Source organism: Apis cerana, linkage group LG14, assembly GCF_029169275.1.
Source record: "Apis cerana isolate GH-2021 linkage group LG14, AcerK_1.0, whole genome shotgun sequence".
Classification (NCBI taxonomy): Eukaryota; Metazoa; Arthropoda; class Insecta; order Hymenoptera; family Apidae; genus Apis; species Apis cerana.
Genome location: NC_083865.1, coordinates 5,818,520 through 5,833,232, shown reverse-complemented (window position 1 = coordinate 5,833,232; position 14,713 = coordinate 5,818,520). Strand labels below are relative to the sequence as shown.

Genomic DNA, 14,713 nt, shown 5'->3' with positions numbered 1-14,713 from the left:
TATGATGAATTTCCTGCAAACAAAATCCAATAATCCTAAATTAAAATGAACTTTTCCTCTTCCAGATCTCAAACACCTCTTCGAGATCAAAAACTTTCGAACTTTTCCTTCTCCAAATTCTCTTTATCGCGCACAAAGAGATCAAGGCACAAGGAAAAATAAGAAGAATCTCTCTCTCTCTCAAACGAAACAAAAACCTTTTTTTTCTAATACTCAAAAAACTTTCCCTCTTCCAGATCTGAATTCTGGAAAAAGAAAAGAACAGAAAAAAAGAAAAGGAAAAGGAAAAAAAAATACAATGATCTTGAAACATATTTCAAGGCGCAAATAAAGAATCTCTCGCAACAAGGTCCAGTCTCCATAAAGTAAACGAGTTTTCAAGTTATCTCTCGAAGGTCTGGGTTAGCGGCAATGGACCGGCCTTGCCGATTTGACAATGTCGATACGAACCGGTGTCGAAGCTCAGCGACATCGAAAACGGGGGCACGCAGGGATCTGGCGCCAGGGTGGATTGCATCACCTGCCTCCAGAAGCCGTATATCTTCGCAATATCACAAATCTATACTATACTACATACTATTCCTGTCGAATGGGTTTGTACTAGCCTAGGGAATCGTGTTAAGGTGTTAATCTTCGTTCACCACGGGGCCGTAGATGAAGTGATTGCTTAATTGTGAATTATTCAGCCTTCAGATGTTAAGCCCCTGGTCCAATGAAGCAATTCGAACGGCGGTAAACCCTGGAACAATGCCGTTTTTTTTTCAATCGCTTAACGAGGAATCGTAATTGCAGATGGGATTCAGAGTTGTATAGTTTGAAAATACCGTGACTACGTCTCTTTGATGTATTATTTTTAAAGCGGTAGTAAAAACTGTGAAATTGTGGAACTGTGTTTTGGTGTTGCTTGGTACTTGAGATTTTTTTTTTATTGTACGGGGTGTACATAAAAGAGATTTTTTTTCCTTTTTTTTTCCTTTTTTTTTTTTTTTTTTTTTTTTAGGAAAGTTGAAAGAAAGAAAGCAAAATATTTTCTAATCACATTGTGTCAATTGTTGTGTAAAAATGTGGAAATGTAAAATTAACGCGCAATGTAAATGCAGTACATTTTCGATTGTTCACTTGTTTCTATCTCCGCAAGGGGGACCGATCCTTTTTTCGGTCCTTTGGGTGGTGGCGTACCCACGGACCTGAGCCAAACGCACGTTCATTCTCTCTGAATCTATCGGTTGATTTCAATTCAGGTTTCATTTCGCGATAAGAGGTTAAATAAAACGTAGAAATAGACAAATGGAATGAATAATAGTAAAAAAGAAATCTGTATTTCGCGTATATTCCGCATTAACTCAGTTTCATTTTCAATATATATATATATTACGTTTTATTACGTGTAATAAATCGATTCATAAGTGTGAATATCATGACGCAGAGTGGAAAATCCACATCCTGATACGGAAATACATCCCTTAAAAACCATCAGAGAAAGGATAAATATTCTCGGTTACCGCTCAACCTGGCTGAGTAATCAAACGATTGTTGAAGAAATTTAGAATCGTGTCACTGATACAATACGATGTCATTTCAACCTGGTGAGTAAGTTGATTCACTGCTTTACTATCGTGCACTATCTTTGCACGAATGAGTCATAATATAAAATGTGTAATACAGTTTAATTCGTTTAAAAATTCGAGAGGTAAATTTCATCCTGTAATATCGTCCAACAAATCGAATTAATATAAAAAAATTATTTAGAGAAATATAAAAGAATCCTTTTTTTTAAATCTTAAACAGATATATTTTCAATTTTTTTTTATATTTTATTATTCTACGATGTTTCAAAAAATTCACATGACAAATTTGTCTCCACGAACGTCGTCTAATCGCGCTCCTTTTCCTTTCAAACGTCAATGTTCCCTCGGTCGAACTTTTTTTTTTTTTTCTTTCCAACTATCGAGATCATTCCCTAAGGCCATCCTATTAAAGACGTAGCCCCCAGCATCGTCGAATGGCAGGGACAATTAAGAGTTAAAAAATAAATACCTGCCTGACAAATTTACATGCACACAAGAAACAAGCACTGATTTCACTCAGTGCAATTTAAATAATCGTCATACGTACGAACTCTTATTTTTTATAAGAGGAGTGGAAACGTGAACGTGGCTACATAGTTGTTACGCGATTGCCCACTTTTTACCTCAAATCGAAAATTTCTGTGTGTAGATAGAATTTTTATTTTTATAGATTTTTAAAAGGAAATTATTTGATTGTAATGTTTAAAACGTATTGCAGATATTCTTATGTAATATTTTTTTTTCCTTTCTTCATTTTTCGAGATAATAATAGTGTAGTTTTCACTTTTTCATTTCATACTCTTCGTATCATTTGTGACTAATATTTCAGTTAATAAATTAGCATCCTTGATTTTCGAAGATAATATAATTGGTAATGTAATAACATTTAATTTATTAATATATCAAAATTTTCAAATGGTATTAAAACCAATACGCCTTCGATACATCGTCGTTAAATTGGACGAATGAAGAGATCGTGTTTAATTGGAGCACTCATTGAAATCAATTAACACCGAACGTGTTGAGCCATCAAATTAACAACGACACAAAATTACTTAATAATCAGGTGAAGAAATTGTCCAAGTAATGATCGATGTAAAAAAAAAATTGATCGATTTTGTTTATTATATTGAAAGTGTGGAGAGATCAAGGCGAGCTCATTGACAGTGGTGTTCCGTGAAGCATGCCGGCCGACCGTGGCGATAGTTCGACCATGACGAGTCACATTCTACCGGAGAAATGTGAATGTGTAACGTAATCGTAAATTAGACAGCCAACCAGTGGTTCGAAATGTATCCTTTCCCCGAAACGAAGGTAAAAATTTTCAATATATGAAAAGAAAATCTTCAATCTTGACTCGTATCGAAATTAATCAACAAAATCGATTAATGAAATTTGTCATTTCCATCGTTGCTAAATTTTCTTCGCCTATGTTTTTTAACACGCGGTATTAAGTTAAATCAATACTTGATTTTCAATTTTTGAGTTAATAAGTAATAAAAAATAGAAATTGTATCTGATCTTAATTCTATATTAATTTAATACCTGGTTGCACTTCGTTTCACGATAACGAAATTATTATAAAATTATATTTCTCGATGATCAACGATTCAATTATTGATATATACACATAAAATGATGGTGTGTCGCGATCTCTTTTATCAGAATGGCAAAAATCGCCAGTATAAATATGTCACCCCAGGATACAAGAAAAGAGACGGGGAGGATTAATGAGAAAAGTCGGATCGGATACTGGGCTTCTAAATGAAGTCCAAATTTTTTTATGGCCCTCGTATTTCTGCCAATGATCCGGTCCCAATGACCGAAACATGTTTACTTTAACACCCATTTTGATTTTACGAGCTTATTGTATCGTTTACACACGGTATACAAGCTCGTTACTCGCAACTCTCCATGTAGTTGGATAACGCGAAGAATTGCGAGTTTTAATTTTAGTACGGAATACTGGTTCTCCGTGAACCAAAGGACATTATACGGCTTGTAATTTGACAAGGAACGAAAGTTTGGGTAAAAGATACATCTGCAAAATTCGAGTTAATTTTTTTTCTTTTTTTATTAAACGTAGAAACTTTATTATGCTTCGATGGAATAGAAATGCGTTGTTTTAAGTCGAGGACGATTGGAAATTTTTGGAATTAATCTTCTTAATACGTAACTAATTTTTTAAAATTGGTCTGCTTAAATTTTCCGTATGATAATGATTCGGCATAATTTAAAAATAATTTCGAAAATTGGTTCGATAAATTAATTTATTTTGATAAAAGGATGAAAAGGATGAAAGTTAAATAAATATATTCCTTTTCTAAATAAAATTCATCCTAAGATTTTCTATATTTAATAAAAATTCGATTCGATTTTTAAGTAAAACACGTTTCATCCAACAAAAGCGAATCGTTTAATTAAATAAACGTCCAAACGTTTGCATACATACAAGTAAAACTTACATCAAATATATTTTTCATGCAAATGGACACGGATGTCCACACGTTTTGTCAACGCCAACTTTCGCCATTTATCTACAGCTATTGTTCCTTAATGGCGTCTGTCCCTCTACCAAAACGGTGCATCGATGCTTCACCATATCGCAAGCTCATGAATTATGCAAATACATACATCTCACTGTGTCACGTCCCCGCTAAATGATTTGATTAATCACCATTTATGAAATATTCGAACAATTTTTGGCCAATGATCAATGTCCATTTTCGGAAAAAATCGATTCTTTTTCGATTGGAAATTTGATCGATCGCATTAACACGAGTTTACAAATAAAAGGATTTTCAAAATTTTGTGCGAATTTTGAATTATTTGATTGTATACAATAGTATACAATAACACTAAGTCTGCAATTACCAAACTAGTCAAGTTAATTTCAGACTTTTTGTTTATGCAGTTAGTAAAAATATATTAATTTATTTAGATAGAAATGTACAGTGACTTACATGGTGTCAAGATATTTTTCTTTTGTTTTTTTTTTCTAATATAAAAATGTTATATAATACGACTAATTATACGCGACTATTATTTACGTACATATCCAGTTATTTAACAAATTTAAACTTTTAACGAGCCAAAGAAACAAGTAATTCTCGAATCGAAGTACGTCGAAGTATGTCATAGTACATTTTACACACGAACAAGTATCATTTTTGTCACTCTCTGTGCGTAAGTACAGTTTGTCAAACAGTTACGCTTTTACTTCCTCGATCCATAGAAAGTATTTAGGGAAGATCAAGATCGTTTTTCGTTATCTCGATCGAACATGGACATGTCGACATCATCCACTGGACAAGAACCTTGGTTGTTTGTTTTACCACTTTTAAGGTGGTACTAAAGATACTATGTGTACGATTCGAGGCAACTTTCTTTCCTGCCTATGATACCTCATTGAAAACTGGACTCCTTCCGCGTACTTTTGTTTTAATACTTACTTCCCCCCCTCTCCCTCCATCGGTTAACTTCGCAAATATATTGACGTTTTTGTCAGAGATGCGTATTCACGTACACACGTGATCTCTGCGGTTGATCTGTGGAAAAAAAAATGAAATCGACTCGGGAGAATTAAACAAGCGTGAATATTTGTGCACGGGGGAAAAATTTATATACACGTGTTTGAAAATTATACCCGCGTCTTGAAAAAAAGATATGGAACAACCGATAATTTATCAAAATTAACTTAGAACATTCGAATTTTATATACAATATTTCATTTTCTAATTAATTATAAAATGTTGTTCAATTTACGTTCAAGTTCTAAATCGATAATTAATTTTTTCACATGTTTGGATTTACACATTTGTAAATTATTAATCAAAAAATAAATTTTTTTTCCAGCGATATTCTAATGACATTCGTCACGATAAAAGGGAACAAGAAGAATTTCTTAAAGCACGAAGAATGCAATTATCCATCATCCATCGTTAAAAATAATTCAAATACGAATTTTCTCCTGTCCTCTCATCATCGTCAATGATATAACATGGTATTTATGACACTGGAAGATTTAAGAGGTCGCTTGTTCGAAACGAGTTACGAGCATCCGGTGAAATAATTGCTCTTTCTCTCCTTTTTCCATTTGCCCGACGATCTGACGATCCGATTAGATCACACACGAGCGAATTCACGATTCAAGGCCTGACACGTACGTATCCTTCGTGATCGAATAATTTTACAATAGTTCGAATTACGCAGTGACGCAAGACGAGATCACGATTACTTTTAAATGACTGTGCGAAAGTTTTTGTATCGTTAAAATAACGGTGGATTAACACCGATAGCGCCGATATATGGGATGAATAGAGAGTGTTGATTGATGGTCGAGTGACAATGGTGGAAAGAGAAACTAGTTAAAACTTGATTTCGTAAAAAAAAAAAAAGAAAAAAAAGAAGAAGAAGAAGAAAAGAAAGCAAAAAAGAAGGATTAAAATTATATAATGCTCGAGGGTGAGTTGAGAATTTTAACGATAATTTTAACTTATGCTTGTGTATTTTGCAGAATGAACAAAATTGATTGAAAATAAATTTTTATGAATATTAAATTTTTATTCAACGAATCAATGGTGTTTATCGGAGGATATTTTAAATTTCTCTCAGGAAATACGTGTTCGATGAGAAATCGAAATATAAAATATATATAAATAACACGAGAAGAAGATCGTTTGTTGAATGATTATTGCGAAATACTCGATGTAAATCAAATTTTGACGATATTTATCTTTCAATAGTTACAGATTTTATTATACAAGTATCGTACAAGTAGATCGAAAATTTATCATCGATAAATCCTTACGATATAATTCTTTCTTATTAATCCAACGAGACGATATTTGTTACAGAATATTTCACGAGGATACATTCACAGTAAAGATACACAGTAGATAGGAAATTTATTAAAATAAAAATAAATCTTCGAAATAACAATTGATCTTCCGCATTTATCATTCTGAATATTATCAAGTAATATCATCAAAGATAATTTTCCAGGACAAAAATGAACCAAAATTTAACCACGCGATATAATAATTGGCTCTCGATCCTTCTCGTACAAAAATTTCCATCTCCGGCAAAGATCGTCGTTACGTTTTCAAAATAACGAAATAACACGTCGAACACGTTTCCTAAAAAGTCGATACTTTCCTATTGCCGCTAATATTCGTACCGGATGGAGCAGAAATATAATTCACCTGGTATTTATGCGCGCGCCTGTGGCGGCGCTGAAAGCAACCCGCGGCTGTGGAAATGGGGTGTCATGGCGTGTGACGTAATTGTGGAGAAAGTGGAAGGCAGAGAGAACAGGGCTCTCCACGAAACGGACATCACGGGTGCTACCAACGTCGGAATGCGAAGAGGCGAAATGCGTTCGGAGGTGGATCGATTACGTAAAACCCGATTTCGACCGTGTGCGTGCGCGTGTGTGTACCAGGCGACGATTTAATAAGGTAGGGTTTAACCCAGGGAGGGAGGGAAGGGGGACGAGAACGAATCCATCGGTGTGTAATTGAAGAAACGTGTAAAGGGAAACCGAGTCAAAAGTGAAATTAGTTCGATGTTTTTTTCCTTTTTCTTTTTTCTTTTTCTTTTTTCAGTGATCTCTTTTCCTCTCTGACGATCGCTGAACATCATACAAGTAGAAGAGTTTGGTAAAATTTGGATTAATGTAAATTTTGAGGTTTGGAATGTAGCACAGGAAGAATTGGGAAATTAAGATAGATAGATTAGTGTAGGAAGATAAAATTGGAATTCATAATCCTTGAAAATATATTAGATATTATTTTTGTTTAATTTTGAAAATATTATTGAATTACACAAGTATCCGGGAAGAATAAGAAATTTTTCAAATTGGAACGAAGCTTGTTTATCAAAAATAACAGATAATTTTATATAATGATAATTTTATCATAACAATATTCTTTTTTTTTCTTCTCGATATTCGCAACACTTTAAATCTGTGTCCAATTTAATTCTAATTGTAATGTAATCGTTTGATATAATTTTACTACAATTCGAAATAAATAAGGAAATAATTTCATGAAATTCCAATACTTTCTCCAGCAGGTGTTCCTAGACAACAGGGAATAAGGAAAGAAGAAATTGCATTGCGTTAGAAGAAGGGACATTCTGCAACGATGAGACCTAATAATTTTGCAACAGGCGTCCTTCGAGTGTACCGTTATGAAAAAAGAAAAAAAGAATGACTTATTAAAAAACCTTCGTCCTTCCTCTTCAAATCTAATTGCTTCCTTTAAACCTGTGCACGCGTCCTTGCGCACACGTGAAATTGCAGCAGTTCGAACAGCTTACGAAACACGAAATTGCTTTTAATTGTGTACCTGTCTGTAAAATTTCTCGTAATTTATTTATATAAATTTCGCGCCCTTTCCTTCATTCAAACAGGAGGAGGAATTCTTCGCTTCGTGGAGAATTTATAATTGGTTTTAATTAAGATACGCGCTCGATTCGTTGATAAATTCAACAATAAATTCGCGATAAGAGAAATTATGCGGTACACCATACACGTCTTTTGTAATACGAATTTACGTTCAATGAATTATTCCTCACCTTTCTCTAGCAAATGCAATTAAGGTCTGTACACGTTCCTTAATGTGGTACGTAATGCGTGACATTTCAGAAATTTATGTAAAATTTTCCATAGTATTCATTCGTATAATTATAAATTAATCGGTTATTATTTTCAACTTTGTAGTATTAACTCTTGTATGATTGATTGTTCTATTTCAATTCGTTTTCAATCGTAGTCAAGAAAATAATTTTAAATACTTTTTGACGTAGATTTGATATTACTATAAAATAATTTTGTTTTAATTTATTCAGATATTGTATTTAATCAAGAGGATGATTAGACGTTCATTATAACGTGGATCTTTTCTTACTCATTTAGTTATCTAGTTCATCGTTTAATGATTTCTCTAGTGAAATAATTTAACCGTAAGTGGAAAATGAAGATTTTCCCAATATGGCGCCGTGCAAAGGTAAGATAGAATGTAGATAATCGTCTTATGTACAAACCGTATACATTGTAAATTATCCTGTGAAATTCTTATCCAATTACATCAGGCAAGAAGTTGTCACAACCTTGACAATGCAGAATCGTTCAGAGTATTGCAGCTTTATTTCAATAATTATTTCAATGATGTTTATTTACCGAACAATGGAATTATTTTACGTGTTTCAGTATTACACATCGTTATCCTCGATAGCGTGCAATTAATAACAAAAATATAGAAGCTGATCTAAATTTCTCGAAATTTTTAAAAGAATTTTAAAAATTTTTTCGAAATTTCTACATAATTTTTAATATCAATTGTACATAAATATTTTCATAATATTAAAAAGAATTCTGTCTAAATTCCAATTTAGCATTATTGATTTTATTAATAAAATTTCATTTTTTCAAACATATTACACGTTTCCGTTTTAAAACGAATTATTATATTCGTTTTAAAAGGAAATTAAATCGAAACTTTCATACAGTGATCATGAAATTTCAGATGCACGAAATCGATAGAATCCGTCTTCACAGTCGAATAGTCAGGAGAGTTGGTACCCACTTGATTCGAAGGTGCGATCCTGTTTTTAACCGTTCGGCCCGGTTGTTATCGAATGCAAATAAGCTCTCTCCTGCCGAGTACTTTCATATCACAAAGGAATCGACTCGTCAAGAATTCACTTGCCTGAAACAAGTAGTTCGAAAGGCTTATCTCTGACGAGCCTTTGTCGACATCTTGGTAGAATCCACGATTCCTCCACTTCCTGTTGAGAAATTGGATCTCTTAGTAAGCATCTGTGGTGTTCTCTTGTTAATTGCTAACATTTTTCAATTATCGTAACAGATGTAAATGAATTGATTGAAATTTTTGTTTAATTATTTTAAAAGTAAGTAAAATTGAAAATTTATTTTCTTCCTTCTTCGAAAAAAAGAGAAAGTGTTAAATTTATTAGAGATTAGAGAATTAAAAATGGTAAAATTGAACTCGATGGAAATTTCGTATTAACTACAAGGTTAAAGGAAACACACACAGCTGCTTGGATTTTAAAATACTCACGTTTGCTTAAAAAACAATGGTGTACAATACAAGTTATGTATACGTTCACTGTAAAGATAGAAAACGGGATATTCTCATACCACGCGTTCCCAAGATATTTGCATAATATTGGTAAATTAATCGTAAATTTGTTGCACGAGTAATTTGTCCTTTTAACGGATGCAAGGATATCATTACATCGTCGTAAATTCTTCTTACATTGATCGCTCTATAACTTTACGTAATTCGTACGCACTTATTGGACGATTATTTTTATTATTGATAATGAATACACTCGGATTTGAGGAATAAAAAAAAAATGCAATATAAAATATTACCTTATCCCATATCGATAAAATTCGATATATATATTTTTTAATGCGAAATAACTTAAACTTTCACGAAAAAGAAGAAAGAAAAATTATTTACGTAAAGTTGGTTTTTTCTTTCTTTCTTTTTTTTTTTTTTTTCTTTAAAAATATAACGAAAAAAAAAAAAGGAACAACTGCAACTGACCTTTTATATTATGCACAGGTATACGAAGTTTGATTCAAAAATATGGTTTATGGTATGGCACCGTGGCTTTGTCACCCCTTGCGTAACATCCACTGTAACTTTATACCCAGTTTACACAGCCCTCAGGTACTTGGGCGTGGTATCTTTTTCCCCATTTATCCAACGATCGATCACAGCCAGATCGATCAATCCACGCACGCTTCGAGAGATGTAGACATATTTCTTCCGTGAAATATTCTTCCGTTTCCTTTCGACATTTTAATCTATCGACCAGGAGCCGCCATCGAATATTTATGCCACGGGATTACTTATTTAACCATATGTTTTAAATAAATAACAACGTTTATCCGAGAATATATTCTTGATACATGGATGAAGCCGAGAAAAAATTTATTGTCCAATTATAAATTTTTTATAATTATAGAAACAAGGGATCGTTATTTCCATTTTAATTGGCAGAAGATTGGGGGGGATATTGCGCGTTTATTTTATGCGCATAAGAAGAAGAAGAAGAAGAAGAAGAAGAAGAAAATGTAAATTGTGATAAGTGTGAAAAGAGAATTTTAAGGTAAATAGAATAGATATCCGAGTATAGTTGATTTCTCGATTTCTTCCTATTTTGTAATATAATTTTTATATAATTGAATTTTTTTATAGCGTTTAAGATCTTCAAAAATAATTCAGAATTAACATCTCGTGTTAATTTCATTCTCCAATGAGTTTCGAAGTAATTATGAATTGAAACGTTTTTGCAATAACAATGGAAAAACGTTTAAATGGACGTGAATAGATTGCGGATGATTGTGCGTTTTAGGTTATAATTCACGATAGTTTCGTAAGCCTATTTAAAAATTCGCGCCCTTGTGCCATAATATCGAAGAAGAATGATACATGGAAACGGCAATGCGGTATTCATCGGGCATATTCCTATAATTCAACAAGCTTTACGTCCGCTTTCCTGACCTTACATGTCTCCGAAATCTTTTTATTGTATAGACAGCACATGATATTTTGGCACGAAGGCCGATTCGCGTGTAAATTACGTGGAGGAGACGTGGTTACGTCTGCAGACGACTCGGATCGATTTCATCGGCTCGCTTCTTTTGTGCTTTGACAGATCATTAGTATGATAAGAGGGATGCATTCCCTTTTATTTGCAAGTACAAACTTTTATAGCGAGCAACCGTGGAATACATTTCGTAAGTTCGATGTTTTGAATTTCCCGCGACACCTTATGAATATTCGAGATCTGTTTTATTATACGTAGATTTTTTTTCTGAGATGGAGGAGAATAGGGGATTTTTGATTGGTTTTATAATAAGAAATAAGAAAAATTTCGTTGAATAGTGAGAATAGGTGAATAATTTTTTGTCCAATCATGTTAAGAATTATCAGTAATCACTAAAATTACTGGTAATTTTTGTCTATTAAGTAAAAAAATAATTTCCATTTTCACGAAGTAAGGAAAAGTTGTAAAATTTAATCATAGTTTTTTACCATTTTCAGTCATTACAATTACTAAAATTAATAGTAATTTTTGTCCAATAATACAATAAAGAAACAGTTTCCAATTTTAACTTATACTTTTTAAAAAGTATAGAAAACTTATAAACTTATAAACTTATAAACTTGACTGATCAAATCAGTCAAGAAAATTTTATTAAGTTTCATAATTATTTATCCAACCAGTGAAGAATCATCTTTATTATTATTGAAAATTACCAGTAAATCTTATTCACGTAAAACAAACACTTCTATGAAATCAATTATACATCGATTGTCAAACAAACCATAACGAAATCCGCTGTCCATCTGCGGGGAAAAGAATATTTTCCCTATCACGTAATCGCGGAACGTGCTACCGTGGCACAGGTAGAGTTTGTAAAAGGCGGTACAGCCACCTAAACGCCCACTAACCGGTAGGTGTCTCCTTTTCAAGTTGACCGCGGCCTTTTTACGGTCTCGACGATTTTCTATAAAGGTACCTTTCCCTCCTTGTGCACGTCCCCGTCCATGCATTGTCGCCTGTTGCACCAGATCGCCCGAAGCGCGTGAATGATGGACGCTTTTCTTTCGTTAGAAACGATATACAGCACCGTGCAAAAGACTTATACCATTCCATTTCGTAATTTCTCGCAAGCTTTCTTTGAATTGCTGAATCAACTTCTGAAATATTCGAATACCTCGCAACCCATATAAGATAAGAACAATTTTATTCTCGTGCAATGATTAACATTGCTTTTGTGTCAGAGTATGAAAGGATAAATATCTAAGTTTGATGAAAAAAGAAAAGAAAAAAGGAATTTACGAGATAGTTATTACAGATAGATTAATAAATAGTCTTTTTCTTTTTGCAATAATTTTGGATGAAAGGGATTGGAAGTGGATCGATGTAATTTTTTTTCTACTTTTTTTAATTTCCAAATTATAATTTCTAAATATATTTTTCTAGTGAAATGACGACAAGAACGTTGGGGCCACGATCGGAGAAAGGTGGAGGATCGTAAATATAAAATAAAAATTGGGGGAAACGCGCCGACGAAAATGGCGAACAGCGCCGAAAGCCCATTTTTTCTTTCGACACTGTGCAATAATTCACTAAAAATTTATCGCGCGCGCAAAGATGTCGATTCCATGTGGCAATCATAAAGCCCGCCACGGAAATCGCGACACCCAGGGACCGTTCTTTTCGAAAGTGACGTAAGTCGTAGGAAGAAACTGCAACACACGTATGCAGGCCTGGATATATTCGCGACCTTATCGACGATGATTCACCTGATCATCCATCTTGTTCCCAGTGTGGGCATACGATATTTTATTGGAAGTTATTAATCGTTTATTGCCGAAATAACGGAAAATTTCCCTACGAATAATGGCTACGAAAAGACATCAATGGTATGAATTCAAATTCTTTTAATTTTTTCTTTGAATTAACTAGCTATCTTTTTTTTTCAGGAGAGATCTCAGAATTTTGAAAAGATTGATTACTTTCAGATGTGTGAGTTCTGGTTATTTTCTTTTTTTTCGAATGAAGTATTTCAAATTCTCAGAAATTTACTTATTTCGTTGAGACATTTTCTAACGTAAGGTTAAAGATATCTAATTTTTGGAACATTAGAAACGAAGGAAATTTTTCTTGGAAAAAACACTGGAAGCTATTTTTCGGAACATTTTTTACTTTTCCAAGCGGATGATAACTTTCCAAAGTTTTCCAACATGAAGCAATTCTATTGTATCGATCATTAATTTTTCATTAGCCAGAGATATCAATTATCAGGAAATCGAGTTAACTGTGTCAAGTCTCCAACAATTGTACACCCTTTCTGGGAACCATTCTCACGACACGATCACCCAGTGTCGATGACGATCACCTTCTCACCGATCGGCATCAGTCGATCCCTTTTTTGGTTATCACCATGATCGATCGCGATTTAGTGAAATTCTGAATTCATTGTCGACATAAATATTCGACCATTGTTCTCCTACAACGATGATAATATTTATACTCCCCGGAAAGTGTGAAAATTTATTCCTGGAATCCATAAAAAAAATCCTTACGATCTCAAAATATTGATAAACGAAATTTGCGATATAATAAAATGAAGTTACAGTTAACATATATCATGTGAAAAAAAAGTTAAATTATATTTTGAAGATTAAATTAAAAATTTTGAAAATTAAATAAGCATAAAAATTTATTTATTCTTTTATCATAAAATATAGAATTCTAAAATTCTAAATAAATAAATGAATATTTAATATTCAATAACTGTACATCGTATTTTAAAATTCATCATCGGGCGTAAAAAAGAAAGCAGCCAATTTGTTATTAACAATGACCGATCGGATAGAAGTATTGAAAGAAGTCAAGTGTCGCGTTAACACCTTTTTAACGCGAAAAATGTGAAAAAGAAAAGAAAAAAAGCGAAACGTTGGATGATGTAACGGATCTACGCGCGACAGTGCCCATTATCGATTAGCATATGTCGTCGATTAATCCATCCGCAACAGTGGATGCTGTGAATAGGCCAGTAAACACGTGCACGTTGCTGGAGAAGGATGATTCTAATTGTTCGAGGTACAGTTCGAGCCAGGCTGTCGTGACGCTTGCCTCTGGTCGTGATTCAGGTAGAAAACATACATTTTTTTATTTTCGCGTTCGAAAATAGCTTGGATCGTATTATCGTGGTAATAAATGTCCGAAGACAGTGCAGTTGAATCATCGTAACAGAATTCACCGTTCAATTCCTTCGTCCCTTCCTTGTCTCCTCTCGAGAACGAGTTTTTGTTGTGTGTGCGTTACGCGTTAAGAGTGAGTAAACCGAGCGAAGCATTTTTTTTTTTATTTTTCTCTCCTCTTCTTTTCTTTTTTTTTTTTTTTTTCCTTTTTAATTTCGATTTGAAAATTAACGAAAAGAGGTTAAGATTTTTTTTTTTTTTTTTTTTTTTTTTTTTTTTTGGTTAATTTTCAAGTTATTCACGAGTTTTTTTTATCTGTAATTTTCTTTTCTTTTTTTTTAAATTCTTTCCTCATTTATGCCTATTTTATGTTTCGACATTATTGTA

The 14,713-nt window shown here is 33.1% G+C and overlaps 1 protein-coding gene across 6 annotated transcripts in view; it reads left to right on the top strand.

Annotated features, from left to right (window-relative positions):
- Window positions 1-5,423: 5,423 nt before the first annotated feature.
- The window catches only part of LOC108003100 (mucin-19-like), a 31,231-nt gene continuing 21,941 nt past the window's right edge, over window positions 5,424-14,713 (top strand). For 2 of the 6 annotated variants that reach the window (XM_062084211.1, XM_062084212.1), the window contains exon 1: window positions 14,291-14,459. Coding sequence is in view for 3 of the 6 variants with exons in the window: in XM_062084207.1 (XP_061940191.1) it covers window positions 14,131-14,275 (145 nt within the window). In the remaining 3 variants the exon portion in view is untranslated. The other 4 variants (XM_062084207.1, XM_062084208.1, XM_062084209.1 and 1 more) reach the window with 4 other exon arrangements.